The following is a 19,592-nucleotide window of genomic DNA, read 5'->3' on the forward strand; positions in this document are numbered from 1 at the left end:
CAAATCCTCCTCTGAGCATTCCAAACATATATACATGGGGCTGGTGTGTGTGTGTGTGCGTGTGTGTGTGTGTGTGTGTGTTTTTATTTAACCCTGGTGCATTTTCTGTTTACTATTATTCTCTGTGAACCAAAGCTCGCTGCAAGAAACTTATAAATACAGAGATAGCTTACAGGCTTTAAAACATAAAAAGCAGAGAATGTTTTGGATTTGAAAATCATAAATTATAATTTAATGCCAATAACAATTTACAACAAATGGTTGTTTACAATAAACTAACACAAAACAAACAAGTCAGGATCCTGTGTTCTTAGTAAGCATAAAAACTTCACACACACACACTCACATGGATAGCACTTGCAATAGAAAAAGCTAAATCTAGAGGTCAGCAATCCCCTGCAATAATAGTATATTTATATATTTATATATATTTATATATTTATAGAAAAGGAGCCACGATTCAGATGTAAAACTCTGCTCAAATTCACAGTCATACGCCCCTCAGCCCCCAGTACAGATGTGTCTAACTGGAACACACTAAAGATCAGGGTTTAATCGACTTTGCAGAATGATCTCTCTCCCTCCCTCTCCCTCTTTTTGTGAAACCACAACATGGTGTAGTTACGTGTGGTAAAAAGGGAGAGGGGGAAGCCTCAGACAAGAACAAAATTGCAAGCTTTCACATACAAAGCATCTGCTATAGACCAAGGGGAGGGCGGGTGGGGGGGGTGGGGGGGGAGAGAGAAAAAAATAAATGACACACACACACACAAAACAAAATATCAACCCCTTGCAAAACCACATCATCTTGCCTTCCTTCAGATTTGGGGTGGTTTTTTGTTTTGTTGGGGGGGGTGTCCCTTTTTTCTTTTTAGCTTTTTTTTTTTTTTTTTTTTTTTTTTTTTTTTTTTTTTTCGCCTGCTCGGGATAGCACTAAATTCACAAATGGTGTGTCCGACCCTGTGCCACTCGCCCGGGCAGGTCCCCGCCGCATCAGTGGGAACGGTGCCGGTGCGAGGGCTGCAGGAGAGGGCCCTGCAGCTACACGGGAGAGATGCATGGACGCCTACGCATGTATGTATGCAAGTATACATACAGACATATATCCCATATGTAAAATATAGAGATGACCTGTGGTCATGCTTTCACAGTCTAAGGTAAAAAAAAACCACTTGAGAGTATATATACATTAAAAACCGACTCCTCAGTGCTAGAAGCTAAAGCCACTCCATTTGAAGACCTCTCAATGACAACGATAGATGGCAACTACGGAGTATTATAAAAAATCACACATACTTAAAGAAAACTCATTGCAAACAACTGACCTATATTTACAATACTGCTATTACCTTGCTTGAATGATCTTGTGCGCGTATGTCAGACATTTACAAAAGATTTTTCGCCCCATTCTGATCATAAAATAGATACTGATCTCCAGATTTCTAATACTTTTTCACAACAATACCTTTCCTACGCAGGCACTTAAGTGTGACAAAAATAAGGGCCTTTTTTTTCCAGAAAATCCATTTTTAATTAACAGGAGGATTAGATGAATGGGGGTTGATGGTTTACCATTTCAGCATAGTACTTCCTAAAACCAGAGATAAACCACGAACTTAAGTCCTCCACCCCCATCCCGGAATTAAACAGGTAAATACACTACAATACATCTGCTACAAACTTACTGTGACAAGTAAACAAATCAATTGCCTATGGACTTAAATGACTGCAAACTATAGAGAAGTAATGTGGTTTCTGAAAGACATTTATGACAGCCAAACAAGTTTCAGATATCAAATAATATTTTAATTTCTGAATACTTTCAATTTTCCTTGGAATATAACACACAAAGACTCGACCAAACAGTTCAGTTATTATAACTTTTACAGTATACAGAAATGTTGCACTTAAAAAAAAAACCTTCAGTTTTTTAAAACACAAAACTGTAAACTCTAAGATACTGAATCAATCACGTTATCTATAAGTGCCAACAGTGTTATTTTGTCATGCTGATTTCAATGGTATTTTTTAAAAAGGGAAAATATCAACAATTATTATAATACAAAGGGCTTGCAAATATACAAACAGATAGAGGAGTTTAATAACAATTCATGATGAACTATGTGGAACCCAATTCAAATTACAAAAGTTCACTTTGCTTGTTTGTTTGTTTTTAAAATCAAAACCGTAGTGTGTCTTGGACACAAATTCCTTCTACCTATAATAAGTCCCCACAGTTCATTTTCTCTCCAAAATATCAAAAAACCTAGATTTGGGGGTAGTTATATGACACGTGTGGTTCATTCGGGTCTATATAATTATAGCTCTCTCAGCTTCAAGCTAGATTTTGGGTCACCACCTTAAGTGCGCTTCCATCATTGTGTTGTTGAGGGTTTTTTTTCTCTTTTCCTTTCTTCCTATGATACTTTCGTGGACTCAGTTTTAATTCTTTCAGAACATATATTTTAAGGATACACAGTTGTGTTTTTTTTTTAAAGAAGCCAAGGTTATATCAAAAATTATTATAGAACCACAGAATAAACTGGTTTGAAACCAGAAAAATACAAAAAAGAACAGCTATAGGTACATAGACACATAGGACAATTAATAATTTGGAAAAAAAAGACTTACTTTCTTCCGTTCTGCTAATTTTCTCCAAATTTCCTTTAAATGCACTTTAAGCGAGATTTTTTTAAAAAGTTTACCCCAAAAAAAGAAAAAAAAGAAGAAAAAAGAAAAAAAGAAAAAGCCCACTATCGTTTCTTTTCTTCTTCTTTCTTTTTTCTTTCTTTCTTTCTTTTTTCTTTCTCTCTTTTTTATTTTTTACAAAAAATGATAAGTAGCAAGTTTTTTTTTCTGAACAACACGGGAGTTTTTAATGCATTCTGTAAAAGTTCATTTGACAGTCTCTTTTTTTAATTCACAGTCCATTAATTTTTTCCTGTCTTCTCTTAGCAAACTTGTAACATCCTTTTACATCCTTTCTTAGCAGAAGGAAATTTAAGAAACAACCAGAACCCAAATGTCATTTGCTTTCCTTTCACTCTCATCTCCCTTTTCAATTTTAAATTTTTAATTTTTTTTTTCTCTCTCGAATATTTTATTGAATGGACATATAAGGCCAGTTAAAACTGCTGCCAGACAGTAACATATCCCTGATTAGGGTTTCTATGGGGGTTTTACCTACCAAACGGACGAAAAACAATTGCTCTATGACAGAAGAGGAGACAGTGCGAAGGGAGGGGAGACGTAGTAATAGCTTCCCGAATCGTGTTGGCTGGTTGGGATACTGGCTCCTAACATACTCTTCCAAAGCACACTGTGACTTCTCCTGTAAACTTTCAACATGGGCTACATCAGAGAGACCACAGGCATCTAGAAGAAAGTGTATTAAAAAAAAAAAAAAAAAAGAAAAAAGAAAGAAAAGAAAAAAAGAAAACAATCATCAGATTAAAAAGTTGTTGTTGGTTTTTTAAAATTTTTAATTTGATCTTTTTTATTGCTAGAATTAAGTGTAGATCGTGCGCCATCACCTCGCCCCCCAGAGTTTAAGTAGGTTTTACCAAAAGGGACAATCTCTCTCTATGCATGTGTGTGTGTTTGTATTTCTCTCTCTTTTCTGGAGGGTCTCCTTTAGGACAGAGCACAGCTCCCAGAGTCGAGATTTCTAATGGCCCGACAGACCTGAGGGACTGACAAGGAGGTGCTGGCCAAGCATAATTTTGTATATCTATATTTTTAGGGGGAAAGGCTGGGGGGGCGGGGAAGGCTTGACTCGAAAGGGGGGAAAGGGAGCCACTATTTCTCCTCCCCCCCCCCCCCCCCCCCCCTTGGAAAATAATTGGGGAGAACTTAACCATGTGATGAGAAGAAACACTAATAATAGCGATAGAAATCATAATAATAATAAAAAACTGGCCCAGCCAAAGATAATGGCGCCCCGGATCCAGCAACAGATTCTCCCCCAAAGAAGACAACGCGTTTTTCTTCAGTCTTTGAAACTGATTTAAGTGGCCCTTTAAAACTGATCTTGTCAGTTTAGCCTATTCAGAGGCAGCCATGCAAACTGTGATCTCTCTGTTCATTTGAGCTGTTTCTTTTCCCCCCTCTTTTCTTTTCTCTTTCTTTCTTCCCCCCCCTCCACTCCCCCCTCTTTTTTTTCCTCTTCTTCTTCTTTTTAAACCTAAAGGCCCTTACAAGAAGAAAACTCCCTGATAGGGTCTGGACATTTTTTTTTCCTTTTTTTTCCTGATACGCTAAAATACAATAAGTTCCCTTTAAATCAGAGACGTCTGTGCTGAAAGAGCACAGGTTGTGACCTGACCTCCCTGTGGCTTTCCTAGGCACAGGGCTAACACATGCATATTCTGCGAGTCATTAGAACCCAGATTTTTTTTTCTCTTAAAAGAGGCTGCAGCAAACATTATATGCATCTATGTGCGTCTGCTTTACATCAGGGAGCGTTATTGGGGTGCTGCAGAAGCTGCACGCATCACCCTATTTTTTTTTTTTTTTTTTTTTTGCATGCGGCTATCTTCCCCTGAATCAGATAACAAGAAACGTTTATCTAGTTGGGAGGCAATTTACACGCCAGGCCTCACATTTTGAAAATAGTAATAAATTAAACAGTTACGACAGGATCGGACGATTGTTTTCTCAGAAGGCTAAAAAATAAAAAAATAATAAAAAAAAAGTGATTTGGGAGAAAAGGCAGGATTGGAAATAAACTCCTCGGTGTGGGTGTGATCTGGCCAGGGGCTGGGGAGGGATGTGAGCGTGTGTGGGATCCTTACCGAGTGTTTGAACGAGGGAGAGGAAAATAGATCCTAAGAAAACGATGGAAAAATAAAATAAGCACCCCCAGTACACCCCTTCCCACTCGGGATCCCTGTCTCCCTGTGGCTAGATGCACCCTGCTCATTGATCACCTTAGGACTTTAGCATGAGTAATTTGGGGGGGAGGAAAAAAAAAAAAAAAAAGAGAAGTTTTTTATGTGTAAAGCAATAATATATAAAAGGAAGTTTAGGTCACGACCCAGAACCTGGACAAAGTCCAGAAAATGACTTCGTTCCCCAGACCCCCTTTAACACAACAAGGAACGGATTGTGAGCCCTTCTTTTCCCACATAAACTACATTTTTTTCCTGTTTCCTGATATCAGGCTTTAAAAAACTCCGATGAGTAATTATTTTACAGGTCCTGCTTCCATTCATATGTTTATCGCGTGGCCACTTTCCCAAGCTTTCAAATGAGTTATAGAAGAAATATAGGTATTTTTAAACTTAATCCCAAAACTTCTAGGGCTCCAGCACGTTGCCTTGCCAATGCAGCCTTAAAGTTAGCAATCTGAGATAACGTATTGCACAAATTAGCAAGCAGATTTTTTTTTTCCTCAAAAAAAAAATAAAAAATTTAGCCTCCAGAGTTAATATCAGGATTATTACTCACCCAGGTTAAACTCTAGTGCAAGCTAATTAGATTTCACAACGCACTCAATTATTGCTTTATAACTCATGCACTATTTCTAGGCAGCAAAAGTTGACACATATCCCCCCCCCACCCCCCCCCACCCCCCTTTGATTATCTAAGAAACACCTCGAGGTCTTTTCCTCGGGAGAGGCATGGCTGTGCCACCCCGGAATTACACTGCAGAGCGGCAGCTTCAGTCTCCTCTTACTTTTTCATACTATCCCTGTCTACTTATGGTAATGATCTTTTCGCACCCGCTACTCGCTTTCGACTATGCAGTTCCTGCTGGGTACAAATGCAAACTTTTCCCCTTAGCTTAAATGACACAGAACTGCTCACTGCCACATTCTGTTTAAATCAGAGACAGCTCTTTGGAAAGTTGATTTATTTTATTTTATGAGATGGCAGGGAACATATTTTAAACTCAGCTTTGCGCATTTAACTTTTTTTTTTTAATTCAATTTTTAATCCTGCAGGGCTTTTTTCCCTTCCTGGCTGCCCATAAAATGATCCTCTTTTTAAAGTGGTTTCACTGATAGGACGACTTGTATTTAACAACATCAAACAGATTTTGCTGCTGTTCGGATGCGTGTCATTAAATGCAACAACCCAGAGCTATACTGTTAAATAAAATATTATTTTCAATGGGAAAAGCGCAGTCTCTCGTGGCGAATGGGTGCCTCTCCCCGAGCACCCTCTTCCCCCATCCCCAGCATTGCTTAGCTAGGGTTGGGGTGTTTTTTGGTTGCCTTTTTGTGTGTGTGTGTATTTTATTTCCTTTTTTTTTTTTTTTTTTTTTTTAATTTTGCACTCCCTGGAAGATGGGATGCTCAGATTCGAGGCCCTGAAGGGGAGACCACAGGGCACCGTTTCCTAAAAGGAAAGAGACCACACTGGTTCTCAGGGGGGCTAGGGAGCAGTGATGGGGTGCAGGCAATAACACTTTGCAAGAGCAAACAGTTCTCGGGGAGGCAGGGGCAGGGGGCCCAGGGAAGGAAAAAGGAAGAGCAAAGAAATGCTGCCTACCTGAGGTGAAGAGGACTATGGCCTTTAAACAGCTATATTCTGCAGAGTCGACATGCAATGCTTTCAGTTTTTCTACTTGCTCTTGGAAGATTCGTATGTGGTCCATAAAGGCGACCACTCGGTCAGCAGACATTGGCGAAGCGTGGAGGCCAGCAGCTGCCAGGAGCGGAGCTACGTGGAGGGGCATGGAGCACTGGGCAGCGTTGAGGACAAATAACTCGCTCCAGGTCAGCCTCAGGAGGGCCACCTGGTCTGTGATCTGGAGGTCTGGGAAGAAGGGGATATTCCTGGCCCACTCCACCGCGCTGAAGAGCATCCTAGCTGCCAGTTCACAAATGTTCTCGATGCCCATGATGTTGTTGGGTTGCATGCACTGACTGCCAAAGCGGGAGGTGGGGTAGGGCTCTGCTCTCAGAAGAAGGGAGATATATCCGGATAGGTAGGAATGGCAGTTGAGAGGGTCCCCGTTTGTCAAGGCGAACTGACCATGAGTTGGCTGTGTGGGTGGCATTCTGCCCCTCTGGACCGCTGCAGTAAATAAAGAAGAAACTACAGCTATTAATATCTGAATTGCGACCATCCGTTCAAATACAGCCTGCTTTGTGTGCTTCTGCGTGCGTGTGTGACACCGTACCAAGTCAGCTTAAGGGGGAACATGCATTTTTCCAGTCAGAGTTCAGCCCGTACCCCTGTTTTAAGGCTCCACAGTTCCCGGGTCAAGTAAAAGCAACAATAAAAGCTGAGCAATGCTGTCCGCTCGGCCAGCACTGCCTGAAGGAGCCCGAGATCCTCACTTCCCAAAACACACCACAATTCAGTTATTCCCCCCTCCACCTCCACCCCTCCTTCAAGAGATGCAGGATACGTCTTTGTGTGCCCGAGTATTTTTCTTCATTACACCTAAAACAGCTTATTGATTCGAGGCTGGGGGAGCGGGATGGGGAGGGAGGGGGGAGAGGGAAGAAACACTTCAGTTCAAAATCCCCGGCACTGGTCCCACACGCGTTTCTCACCCCCTGAATATATTGTTGCTGCTACTATTATATACCACCCCACCCCCACCCCCCTTCTTAAAAAATATCAAAGGAGGCGAGATCACCCCACAACATCCCCAGCAGGTCCCCTGGTGAGGCTGGGGGCATTATCCAAAGGCACCTTCCTCAGCTGCCCATGGAAAGTGGGCCTTTCATTTTGTTAATAAATTTACACGGTGACAGCGAGAGAAAAAGGAGCGAGAAAAAGGGCTCAGAGGCAGAGAGACGGCGAGAAGGGAGAACGCCTAAAAATGTGCTTGATTTATATTTGTTATCGCATGTATTACAAGGTTAGTTACTCTTGCAGAAACACAAAGAGAGGAGCCCAGCGAGTCCCAAGCCCCCTAACCCTTAACCTACATAGCAGCGTCCAGACACAGAGCATGCACTGGAAAACTGCAGGCTCACATTTCTCGTCTAATTTTATATCACAAAGACTCGACTTGCAGAGACCCGAGCACCCCACACTTACTTCTGGGCTGCTCCTTTCCCCCCCCCCCCCCCAACCCGTCCCTTCTACCTCCTCCTGCCTCTCCCGGAGGGACACGAAAATAAGAAGAAGAGAAAAGTGAGATAATAACAATCAGGAAAGGCAGGCACACGGCAACGTGTAGCTAGAGATGCACACGCGCGGAGATGTGTGTATGTATATATATTTTTAAAGGAGGAAAAATCCGGCTGGGAATCCACAGTGGAGTGCTGTAGAGCCTCGGTAGGGTGAGTCCCATTGTAATAGTAATTTGAACCGCCTGTGTAAAATTGCAATCTAAGGCAGGGTGCTGGAGGATATATATATATATATTGTCTGTCTGTCTGTGTGTGTGCATCTCGTGAGGCTCCGTGTGTGTGTACACACACGCACAGGGACACACACACCACACACAGAGACAGAGCTGCTCGGGGGACGGGGGCTAACGCTGAACATGCAGGAGGAAACATGAAGGAAAAGTAACCGCACGTCAGAATAATCATCTCGCTCCTAAGCAGCGTGAAACTAAAAATCCACTTCCAATAAACCTCCATCAGCAAAATCAAAACAAACACAAATCAATTACGAGTGCAGGAGAAAGCATGCAAGAGCCCCTGCCTCCCCTGCCCACCCTCTCCAACACCTCTTTCTTTCATTACCAGAAAGTTTCTGTCTGTTTATTCGGGGGTGGGGGTGGGAGGAGGGGGGCGAGGAAAGGTTCTGGTTGGGGTTTGGGGAGGGAGGTGAAAAATAAAAAGAAGAATAAAAAAAAAACCCAAACAACAAAACAACAACAACAACAAAAAAAAACCAAACCAAAACCCAAAACGCAGCGAGTGAAAAAAATTGCAAAACAAATGAAATCCCAATACCTTCCCGTCTCATGCCAACTTTGAGGCATTTTTTGAGGCGGCAGTACTGACACTGATTGCGGTGGTGCTGGTCAATGGGACAGTTCCTGTTGGCACGACAAGTGTAGCTGAGATTCCTCCTTACACTCCGCTTGAAGAAACTCTTGCAACCCTCGCAGGTAAACTGGCCATAATGTTTGCCACTAGACTTGTCCCCACAAACCACACATTCAATGTGCTGCTGCTGCTGCTGTTTGTCTCCTTGGTTCTGCTGGCTTGGCGGGTTGGTCTGGGCTGGCGTACTGGGAGGGCCCCCGGGCCCCGGGGTCTGTGGGGTGTGCGGGGCCCCGGCCGGGGGTCCCTGCACCGGCGGGGCTTGCGAAGGCTGCGTTCCCTGAGCTCCGGGCACATCGTCCTGGGGGTCTCGCCACGCACCGACTACCATTGCCATATCTATTGGACACCGTTGCCAAACTTCCTGTTCCCCCTTTATTTTCAAAGTTTGTTTGCTTTGCTTTTCAGATCAGCTTTGCAGCAGTCTTTTTTCCCCCCCCTCCCCTCTCTCTCTCTCTCTTTCCCCCTCTCTCTTTTGTTGTTTTGCCCCCCCCCCCCTTTTTTTTTTTTTTAGGAGGGTCGGGGTGGGGGGGATCTCCCGGTACCGGCGAAGGTGCAGAAGCACGGGGCGATGGAGGTGTGTGTGCGGGGGGGGGGCGAGTTGCGAGTCGATTGTCTGGGCTCCAGGAGAGCAAAGTAAAGGGGTGGTGGGGGTGGGGGAGAGAGGGGGAGAGAGAGAGAGAGAGAGGAGGAAAAAAAAAAAATCTCTTCAAAGATCTCCCTCTCTCTCTCTTAGAGCTGATCTGCAGCAGAGTAGTTGAAGGAGGAGAGGCGGGTGTCTGGGGGCCAGGTCCAGGGAAGCTCGCAGTCAGCCATTCAGGAAAGCCATCAAAATAAGAATGAATAAAAGGTTAAAGATTACACACACAGAGGAAAAAAACACGCACAGCTGAGGAGACTTTTCTCGGCGCGGAGAGCGGACGGTCTCGCCGTAGTTTTTGGAAGTCCAGCTTGCAGCAGCAACATCAACTGCGATCGCTTTGTTTTTGTGGGCTTTTTTTTTTTTTTTTTTTCCTCCTCCTCTTTCCTCCTCTCTCTCTCTCTGCTCTGTCTCTCCTCCCTCCTTCGCTCGCTTTAATTCTTCCTCTCCGCCGCTCCGCCCGGGCGCTGCTCTCTTTCTCTCTCTCTCTCCCTCTTTTGGGCTCGGGGGTGGGGGGGCTGGCTGTTGGGTTTTTTTCCTCCTCCTCCTCCTCCTCTCCTCGCTTTTTTTTAATTATTATTATTATTGTTATTATTATTAATTGTTATTATTATGATTGTTTATTTGTTCCTCCTCTCCGTCCCCGCCGCGCTGCGCTGCGCTCCGCTCTGCCCCGCTCAGTCGGTTCGCCGCTCCCGCCGCGCCGTGTCCCCGCCGCCGCTCCCGCCGCCGCTCCCGCCGCCGCCACCGCTCGGGTGCTGCCGCCGCCGCCGCCGCCGCCGCCGCCGCGCTGCCTTATGCTGCTTCTGCCGCCTCGCAAGTGGGCTCTCGCCTCCGCGCCGCCGGTGCTCACGGCGCGGGCGGGGGGAGGGGGGCCGCGGGGCGGGGGGGAGGGAAGGAGTCAACTCGCCAGCGCAGCGCCCAGCCAGCCAGGATGATAAAAGAGGGGAGCGGGAGGAGGAGGAGGAGGAGGAGGAGGAGGAGGAGGAGGAGGAGAGGAGGAGGAGGAGGAGGGAGAGAGGGAAGGATCATAACCCAGCGCGCAGCATCGCTCCTCAGCCGGGGGGGGAGAGGGGAAAATCACCGCGGGGAGAGCGGGGGGGAGAGCGCCAGCCCTTCCCCCCCCCCCCCCCCAAAAAAAAAAAAAAAAAAAAAAAAAAACGCAGCGGCCCCCCGGCGGCGGGAGGGGCGGGGCGGGGCGGGGCGCGGCGGCGCGGGCGGGCGGCGTGTGGGCCGAGTGGCGAGCGCGCTCCCCGCCGGCCGCTCGCCCCGCTGGCGGGAGAGTGAACTTTGACACGACTGCTGCAACTTAGCGCACGTTGCCATGGCGACCGCGCGCCTTATAAGGCAACCCGACCGGCGTTTGACTGGTCAAAAGCTCGCGCCCCGCCCCTCGGCCCTCATTGGGCCGCGACGCCCTGCGCGGCCTGCCATGGCCGCCGCCGCCGCCCGCGCGGTCCTAGAGGCAGGCGCTGCCCCGCCGCTGGCCGCCGCCACGGGGGCCGGGGCCGGGGCGTCCCCCCGCGCACCCCGCGCCGCGCTCCTCGCTCTCTCCGCTCCTCATCCCGCGTCCCCTCGCCGCGCTCCCCACCCCGCCGGGGCGAAGGGTTACGGCCATCCCGGCGAGCGGAGCGGAGCGCAGCGCCGCCGCCTCACCTGGGGGGCCGCCTGCCGGGGCACGGCCCCGGGGGGTCGTGAGGGGGGCGGCGGCGGGTGAAAAACAGAAAACTGACGCTAAACCGAGGTAAAACTCCACTGAATAAACCAAACCCGAGCGACCGCCGCCGCCTGGGGGAGGGGGGTGGCCGCCGTCTCCCCGTGAGGGGCAGGGCTGCGCAAGTACGGGGGGTCCCGCCGGGCGCTGCGGCCGGGGGCGGCGGTGCCCGAACCCCCCTCGGCCTCGCTGCGGAGGGGGCGGTTGGGCCGCGGCACCTGTGCTCGCCCCTGGCGCTCCGCGGAGTGCGGAGCTTCCCCTCGCGCCCCGGGACCGGCCACTCGCCCGGCCCTGGCGCGGCAGCGGGGCACGGCCGCTCCTCCCGACCTGCGCCCGCCGCGCCGGCGCCTCCTCTCCCGCCGCCCGCACCGCGGCTTCACAGCGGACACCGTCTACCCCTTCCCCCGGGCACGGCCGTGGAACCGACCCGCAACGCCTGCCGGCACCGTGACACCCGTGTCTCTGCCCTCGCAGCCTCTGCGGCATCGCGCCGGCGCGGCTCACCTCAGCCCCCGTAACTTTGTTTTGGGGATTCGGGTTTTTATTTTATTTTTTTTTTAGATCACACGTACCGTGACACGGTAACACAACCTCAGTGCTGTAGTGGGAGCACCGCTGAATAGGTAACCGATCTAAGTACGCGGGGATAGTTGTTTATTTCCCGCTGAATACAGCCACCGGGCAGCGGCACCGGGGCTTGGAGTTCATCTCCCGGTGAAATGGCCAAAGGACACCCGAGCAGGCGGGGGCACGGACACATACAAAGGAAAACACGTTAAAGAGCCAGCGGGGCGCCCGGCCGGTGCTCCTGCGCCAGCACAGCGTGCAGCTCACGGTCGAGCCGGTCATCGAGCGGGGCCGTGGGGACACAGACCTGTGCGCGACTCTGCGGAGGATTAATTGCCCCTCACCTCCTCACACACAGTTTTTCATGTTGCCACATGCACACCCCCTTCTGCCGCAGAAATAATATATGTGGCTAAAGCCGCAGGTGCTGAGGTGATGGGAAAGTTGTACAAAGCACCCAGACTTGTCAGTGTCCTGCCTGGAAACTCGGGGTGTGGAGACCCCACGAGCGAAGATGTGCTGCGGCTCAATTTCAAAGACAAGGCTGCGGCATTCCCATTGATCCTGACGGAGCAAATATAACCTTCCCCCGAAACCAGGGACCAGGAGGGACTGGGAAGACGGAAGGGGGGAAAGGAATCCTTCCCCGTTAAAATGTGGGCAACTGCCTCCCGATTTCCAAATAACCCAGAGCCGATCAGGTCACCTTTCGGGGAGGGTGGGAGAAGGTAGGGGTTCAAAATGCAGAACGGTCATAGATTGCTGCTGATGTTGAATTTCCTGAGGGGGCAAAGACCCCACCAAAACCCCCACAACCCCAAAAAAACAACCGACCAAAACCCCCAGCAAAACAAAACCAACCCAACACTAACCTTTCCCGTCTCGAACCTGACAAAGTAAACAAGATTAATTCACCATATGAAAAAACATTAATGCCGTCTTAACAAATGCAGAAATCAGAAGAGAAAGCGGTTTTAACAGGACGTGCAATATTAATAGTTTGAACGTACGATCGTAAAAATGAAAAGCCATTGATATACGCTTAAAAGCCGCCGTATACGCTGATTGCTCAAGCATTAATGAAGAATGCCCCAGATTAACTATTTGCTCTTCGAGGGATGCAGCAATATAACATCTATTAGCACCATTAGATGCTTTGCTATTTATTTGAAAACACCCGTGCGAGTGGGTTGAGGCAGAACAGATGAATGTAAAAATGAACTGCAGCTAATTTCGCTAAATAATGCTGGAAACCTGAGCGCCTCGCAAAGAAGGGGGATATTTTCAACTGTCCTTCCCCGAGCCTAATGACAATAGGAATGCTCTGTTTTAAAAGTAAGACCGTATTGGTTTTCCAAATAAACAGATGTATCCCTCCTGCCATTTTACTGCAGATGTAAATTTATTTTAATGAGAGGGAGTGGAAGGATTTATTTTGCTAAAATAGAGTTGGGGATAGAGCCCGTGTAAATCTTTAGGTTTTAAAAAAAGAGGAGGAAGGAGGGGGAAGCTGCTTTCCTGGCAGAAAGCTGCCTAACAGTCCTCTAATTCTTTCTAGATTAAATCGCAATATGAATACAGCATCGAACAAATACCGAGTTTCGCTCTGAACTCAGTGGAAAGCAGTTACGTCTAACAGAATTCAATGAATTCCTCTTCTCCCTCAATGTAGTATGTGTGTGTTTTTCTCTTCCACCACACTGAAGTTCCATGAATAGGGAAAGTGGCTCCTATTGTGTGCCTCTGAACTTCCAAGTCAATGCAATTTTTAACCACTGGCTTGTGGTACTTTGAAAATCACCAGGGGCTGTCAGAGTTGGGTCCTCTGAAAAATTTACAGTGCTAAATCAGAGCATATGCTGGGAGAGAGGAAAAAAAATTGCTGAAGATTGGAGCAAGTACAGTATCCGGCTGCCCCCTAGTGTAAGTCCCTCATCTGCCTAAAATCCAACTTTAAAAGAAAAGGATCTCTTAAAGGGAAACGACTTTTGGCTCACGTATGCATACGAGAATGAAACTTCTGTACATTTTAATCTGATTAATTCCTAAGGATTTAAAATTAATTGGCTTGGGCGCTCCTAGACCGGACTATAAGATTTCTGCATCAGGGTTTCTGCGGGCGCTGTACTGAATAGGTATTTTTAAGGGACAGTGGTAAGGAATGGGGGGGGGGGGGGGGGGACGACAATCCTGTTTTGTGATTATTTTTTTTTAAACGAGGAACCGTGCCTCGCATGCTGTTGTCAGAGCAAAACACTTTCGCTGCTTAAAGTCAGATCTACGTCTTTTGCAATAATACTTAAAAAAAAAAAAAAAAGAAAGGATAAATAATTGCCTTAAAGCCTCAGCCGAACTGCCAACCACACCTTCGGATGGTGAGTATATTCCAGCTTCTTTCCATTGTACTTGCTTAGCCGGAGAAGGGACCGGAGGGGGAGAGGGGATCTCGGCGCTATACCTTCACCACCGACCTCTTTTTTTTTTTTTCCTTCCCCCCTTCCTTAAATAAATGCTGCCAGCTGCACGCGGCGACACAATTCCGTGCAGTTTAATACCTATCACTTAAGTTAAGAGACTCGTCCTCCCCTCCCCACCCTCCCGAGCAGGTCAGTCCGCCGCTCCCCCCGAGCAGCCCGGAGCCCAGGCAGGGGCGGCTGCCACCGGGCTCTGTCTCCGGGACGCTGCTTTGGAAATGACTTTGAGGCGCTTTGCCTCGGACCTGGAAGCCGATTCCGGTCGTTGGGTTTGGTCGCTTGTTTGTTTGTTTGCTGCTTGCTTTATTTAGCTAAAGGATGTGCTAACTGATGGTGCTGCAATTACACATACTTGGGTCTGCCCCCCTCCCCTCTTCCCCTCCTTAGAGCAACCCACGTAACCTTAGAAACGATCGTTTAAGACGTACGTTAGCTAACATTTGCTTTTTTGGATTTTTTGTTTTCCTTAAAAGAGAAACACAAGAATCACAACACATTGCCCGAAAAAAAGTGTCAAAGAAGAAGAAAAAAAACTATAAGTAAACATACCAAAACCATATTTGCCTTGTTCAAGGTCCCAAATCGCTTGCATCTTCCTTTTTCTACCTCTCCTTTAGTTTGGCAGGTGAAACAAACAAACAAAAAAAAAATCAGACCGCTGTTTGCCCCCCAGAAAGATGTGCGTTGGGTAATTAAAGAGAAGTCTCCTTCTTGGTGTTTATCTAAGCGATTGTGCAAACTGATTAAAAAAAAAAAAAAGAGAGAGAGAGAGGAAAAAAAAAAAGTAAAGTTACAGCCTTCAGGGGGGGAAAAAAGGAGGCAAGGTGAAGGGAATAGATTTCCCACAACCTAAAGGGAAGTGCTTTCGATGTATTATTAGCGATCAGCCTTGGGAGACAGGAAAAAAAAAATCCTGAACACACTCTAACTTTACACAGACAAGATTTCAGGGGGGGCTTTGTACATTGCTGCTTAGGAATGTGCGCCTCGCCTTTAAGAAAAAATCCCCAAGCCCAAGGTAGGAGATGTCTTTGAGTGATCCTTGTCTCTCATTTCATTCCTTAGAAGGAAGAGCGTCTCGCTACACCTTGTTTGGAGCTGGAAAGGCGAGACTTAAAAAAAAAAAAAAAAAAAAAAAAAGAAAAAATATTCACAACCCACCCTTCCAATTGGGGAGAAAAAAAAAAAATAAGAGAGGGAAATCTCCTAACTTAATGACTGTGGGGGTAGGATGGATGCGACCGGTCTCAGCGCCCCCCCCCCCCCCCCCCTCCCCCAGCTCCCCCCTCCCCGGCAGAGGGAAAAAAAAAAAGCCAAAAAAAAAAAAAAAAAAGCCAACCCCAAACAAAAACAGGCTGAACTATCAACACATGCACCGAAGGGGAAAAAATATATAGTGTCCTGTGTAGGGTCGGCAGGGAACGCAAGCACACGCTAAAGCAAGTTGGGAAAGAATCCGAGCTAATCAGCAATCTCTTTCTCTCTCTCTCCTTCTCTCCCTCTCCCCCTCTCTCTCTCTTTCACTGCCCCTGAGATCCCAGCTCCAAAGAGGTACTCCACATTTTTTCATTACCAAAAATCCGTTGCAATAATCATTTGTTGCTAATTGAAACCCCTGGAGACATTTTTCCCCACCCCCTTCACAAACATGGCAACTTTTAGACATGGGAAGCACGTTTAGTTTTATTTTATTAAAAAAAAAAAAAAAAAACAACAAACAACACCACGGTTAGGAGGAGGCTGAATCTTTCACCCACGAGAAATATCAGCTCGTCAGCCCCCTTCCAGGGGGGTGTGGGTGGGGGAACGGGACCCCAGTACAGTGAGGGCTTGGGAAAATTTGGAATACATTATACCGCCTTTGGCAGGAGAATACTCTCCAACTAATGGATTCCTGCTCCTTTTTGTGTGTGTGTGTGTATCAGTGTGGGGGGTTTCTGGAAAGAGGGGTGGTGGTCGTGGTGGTGGGGAGCCGAGCTTTTATTTTAAGAAACTGTTAGGGTAAGAAGTGTGTCATACTTGACAAATGGAACAAACGCTCTTCCATTTCTTGCTTGTCCTTGCCTTAAAACAGGAATTAAGTTAACCACAGTGCTGCATGTTAATTGCATGTTTACTGGGCTAATGAAAATTACAAAAGGGTTTTGCCACCTCGATCGGTGATGGAAAAGTATGAAGGCGATTGTCATTGCAGCCTTCGGGGAGGGCCGGGGCGGGCGGGCGGGGGGGGGGCCGGGCACGAACAATATTGATCAGAAGAAGGATAAATCTTTTAACTGCTCGTTAATACCATAAATATGGTCTACACAAGTTTCCACTCTTGTTAAGTCTAATCAGTACATGGAAGATGGAGACATAGCCCACTTGAATGAATTTTTATTATTGCCAGAGGGGCAATTGCATCTGTGGGCTCCCTCCTCTCCTCGCTTTGCAGCCCCCCCGCCCCGAGCTCCAAAATCCCCCCTTGCAGAGGAGGATCGGGAAGGTGCGCAGGAAGCACGGGAGGCAAATTCAAGCTTTTCGTCCTTTCTCCCCTTTTCCAAACGCTCCTTTTCTGCAAAGCTGAAGGGGTCATGGTGGGGAAAGCCTAAAGGGGGGAGTACACCCCCCCCACCCCCATTTATTCTTGAGATCCGTGGATGAAAGGATGACCTAGTAATTCAGTTTGATGATAACCATTTTCATGCTTGAAAACAATCTGCCAAATTAAACCTAAATGGAAAGGTAGTGGAAGCAGGGCATCTGGAGATCCCCCCCCCCCACCTTTCCGGAAGGGATTGTTTGGCAAAAGGAGGAGGGAAAGGCAATTAAATAGACTAAAGATGATTTAAATCCCAACCAAAAATAATTCCAGGGAGAAGTTTCCCCCCTCCGGTGTTGCCCAGCCCTGGATTTGAAAACTTTGGCCCAACTTGTGGCGATAGCTACAACTTTGCTCCGGAGGGGTCAGAGGTGAGGGCTATTTTAACCCTAAAAGCCTGCGAGTGACCAAGGTTGAGGCCGGGCTCGCAGCACTAATAGCCATAATTACCTCCTCCCCTTCCAGGGACATTCCTCGCAGCAGCAGTGTTAGACGCCGAATTGAAGAAAATCCTGGAGTCGAACATATCTTGGGGGGTAAATAACAGCAATATGAAGGAATTTCAGAGCTCTCTCTTTTGCTTGGGGGGATTGAAGCCTTTTTTTTTTTTTCTCCCCCCCTTTTTTTCCCTCCTTTTTTCCCCCTTTGCCAAGCATTCCCAAGGCGCTGGGTCTTTGTCTTAGAAGGAATGGAGTGTCTGAATGGTGTGAAAGGGACAGAGAGGGTTGCTTCAAATCGATTTTACTTGTCCTCTCTGTCTTTTCGGATCAACGCCCTTCAATGGACACATAGGTGCTCTTTCAACCAAAAACTTGTGCAACATTTTCTGCCTGTATTGGTGCTAAATACAATAAATGCTGGGCAGATTTTTTTCCTTTCTTTCCAAAGCAGAAAGCACCCTAATTAAATTGTTTTATATGGACAGTCAGGACAGACCAATTAAGTATGCATTAGTATAAAGATATATTCGAGAGATAAGCGCTCTATAGCAGCCCTGTCTAGGCAAGGTGTGTAAAGTGTCCTCTCGAAGAGAGGCTGTAAGCAGGGTTTCATATGGATTTTTCCCCTCCATTGCCTCCTATACTCGAGTAAGGGACTGAATAAGTTAGCGAAAAGCCATTAGTGAAAGTGGTTTCTAAACAAAGTTAACAGGTGGATGTAGCTGGTTTTAGATTTGAATAACAGTCGCACATCTGTAATATACAGCCATATATTTATGCAGCACGTATGCATGCAATGTACACTTACAGGGACAAATGCCCTCGCCCTGTAGCTTGTGCGCAAATGCACGCACACGGAAATAAAATAAATAGCTGGGCACTTCTGTAGGCTACAGGACATGATGTGAGTAAACACACACACATCACAGATATATAACTGTGTATCTATTGTGTATAGGCACCCAGCCCTGCATCAAAGGCAGACACACGCACACCAGGCGTAGCTGTCTCGCCTGGGTGTGCTGCACAGACAGCTAGCCAGAGATCAGCGGACACACAGCACAGTCCTGGGGTAATTACAAGTGGAAATATTTCCTATTCGAGGCATAGGCTTTCCCAGGAGTGAAATAACAGATCAGGATAAAACATACACATACACACACGAACTTCTCTTTCTGTCCCTTTTATCACCCTGGGAAAGCTCTCGTGTATGGTTAACCACAGGAACCGGGCTTTAAGCTCTTCTCCATTTCCATTATTATTATTTTTTTTTCTTCACTGCAGCTTTTCCGTGTAGTTCAAAGAAAAAAAAAAACCCAACAACCAAAAAACACCAAACCAAAATCTCTACAAATCAACAACCCCCCAAACCCCCTAAACAGACAAACAAGCAAAAAAAGCAATCAGCCCCCAGCCCTGCCTCAGCCTGATCCTGGGGCAGGCAGAGCTGCGGGATGCGAGAGGAAGGAGGAGGAGGAGGAGGAGGGAGGTGGGCTGGAAGTTGCTGGGGCACCCTGCATCCCTGGGCACTTCGTTACCCACCCGCCGAGGCAGAGCTGTGGGAGCGAGTCCAGAGCCTCGAGATGCTGCAGGGTGGGACCGGGGATTCGCCCCTTTATCGTGACATTGCACCGCAGAGACAGGACGTTTTTTTGCTGGAGGGGTCGGGGGAGAGGGGATGGGAGGGGTACAGGGATGCGGAGCATCCGTGCGACGGCTGCCCGGGTTGATCCTCATTTTCCAGCAGCGCCTGGGATGTGTTAGCCCACCAAAGGGAGGTGGGAGACGGGGAAGAATAAACCATTCCGTGCTTAGGCGCTTTAATGTCACGGTAAACAGGTTAGAAACAGACGGTTTTAAAGCCTCAATTTCTCTTCACTGGTTACCTTCGAGGATAACTCATAACAGACTGTATGGGGGGCAAAGAATTCATCTGAAGAAGATCTCAGCAAGTCACTACCCGGACAATAGTCCACCTCCTGTTGGGTTGCGTATTGATCAGGAGAGGAGCTGAAGATGTCGCCACACTAAATATTTACTGATCACACACAAATAGCCGCGACTTGAACGATTTTCTCCTGTGAGGAGAGCAGAGAGAGAAGGGTAAATCATTTTATTAGTGTGTATAAAGCAAAGAGCACACTCTGGCTTGGAGTGTTTTAAGATGTGTCTTCAGCTGGATGAAAAGAGTTAGGGAAATCGATATGGAGTGA

General features: G+C 47.2%; 1 protein-coding gene and 1 long non-coding RNA gene across 8 annotated transcripts in view; one reads left to right on the forward strand and one right to left on the reverse strand.

Annotated features, from left to right (window-relative positions):
- Window positions 1-1,784: 1,784 nt before the first annotated feature.
- NR2F2 (nuclear receptor subfamily 2 group F member 2) lies at window positions 1,785-15,411 on the reverse strand. Of its 4 annotated transcripts, none has more exons than XM_040599839.1 (3): window positions 14,908-15,411; window positions 6,496-7,023; window positions 1,785-3,375 (listed from the first exon to the last, which is right to left on the reverse strand). In XM_040599839.1, the coding sequence occupies exons 1-3, from the start codon at window positions 14,948-14,950 to the stop codon at window positions 3,101-3,103; spliced, it is 846 nt and encodes a 281-aa protein (XP_040455773.1). In that variant the 5' UTR covers window positions 14,951-15,411; the 3' UTR covers window positions 1,785-3,100. The 4 variants fall into 4 exon arrangements, with proteins under 4 accessions (XP_040455773.1, XP_040455769.1, XP_040455770.1 ...); XM_040599835.1 differs by lacking the exon at window positions 14,908-15,411 and adding an exon at window positions 8,871-10,313 and having other exon boundaries at window positions 6,496-7,044; XM_040599836.1 differs by lacking the exon at window positions 14,908-15,411 and adding an exon at window positions 8,871-10,311.
- Window positions 11,131-19,592, forward strand: part of LOC121090944 — a 32,530-nt gene continuing 24,068 nt past the window's right edge. For all 4 annotated transcript variants that reach the window (XR_005828783.1, XR_005828784.1, XR_005828786.1 and 1 more), the window contains exon 1: window positions 11,131-14,259. This is a non-coding gene — a long non-coding RNA (uncharacterized LOC121090944). The remainder of the gene's footprint in view (window positions 14,260-19,592) is intronic.

This window comes from Falco naumanni, chromosome 7 (assembly GCF_017639655.2).
Source record: "Falco naumanni isolate bFalNau1 chromosome 7, bFalNau1.pat, whole genome shotgun sequence".
Lineage (NCBI taxonomy): Eukaryota > Metazoa > Chordata > Aves > Falconiformes > Falconidae > Falco > Falco naumanni.

What these genes read in the sequence shown, in the direction of transcription:
- NR2F2 (XM_040599835.1), bottom strand. Translation starts at nt 9,300, where the DNA reads ATGGCAATGGTAGTCGGTGCGTGGCGAGACCCCCAGGACGATGTGCCC. An exon ending in AGTTGGCATGAGACGGGAAG is followed by an intron (nt 7,045 to 8,870) that starts GTATTGGGATTT and finishes TAATAGCTGTAG; the next exon opens with TTTCTTCTTTATTTACTGCA. An exon ending in CATAGTCCTCTTCACCTCAG is followed by an intron (nt 3,376 to 6,495) that starts GTAGGCAGCATT and finishes ACTTTCTTCTAG; the next exon opens with ATGCCTGTGGTCTCTCTGAT.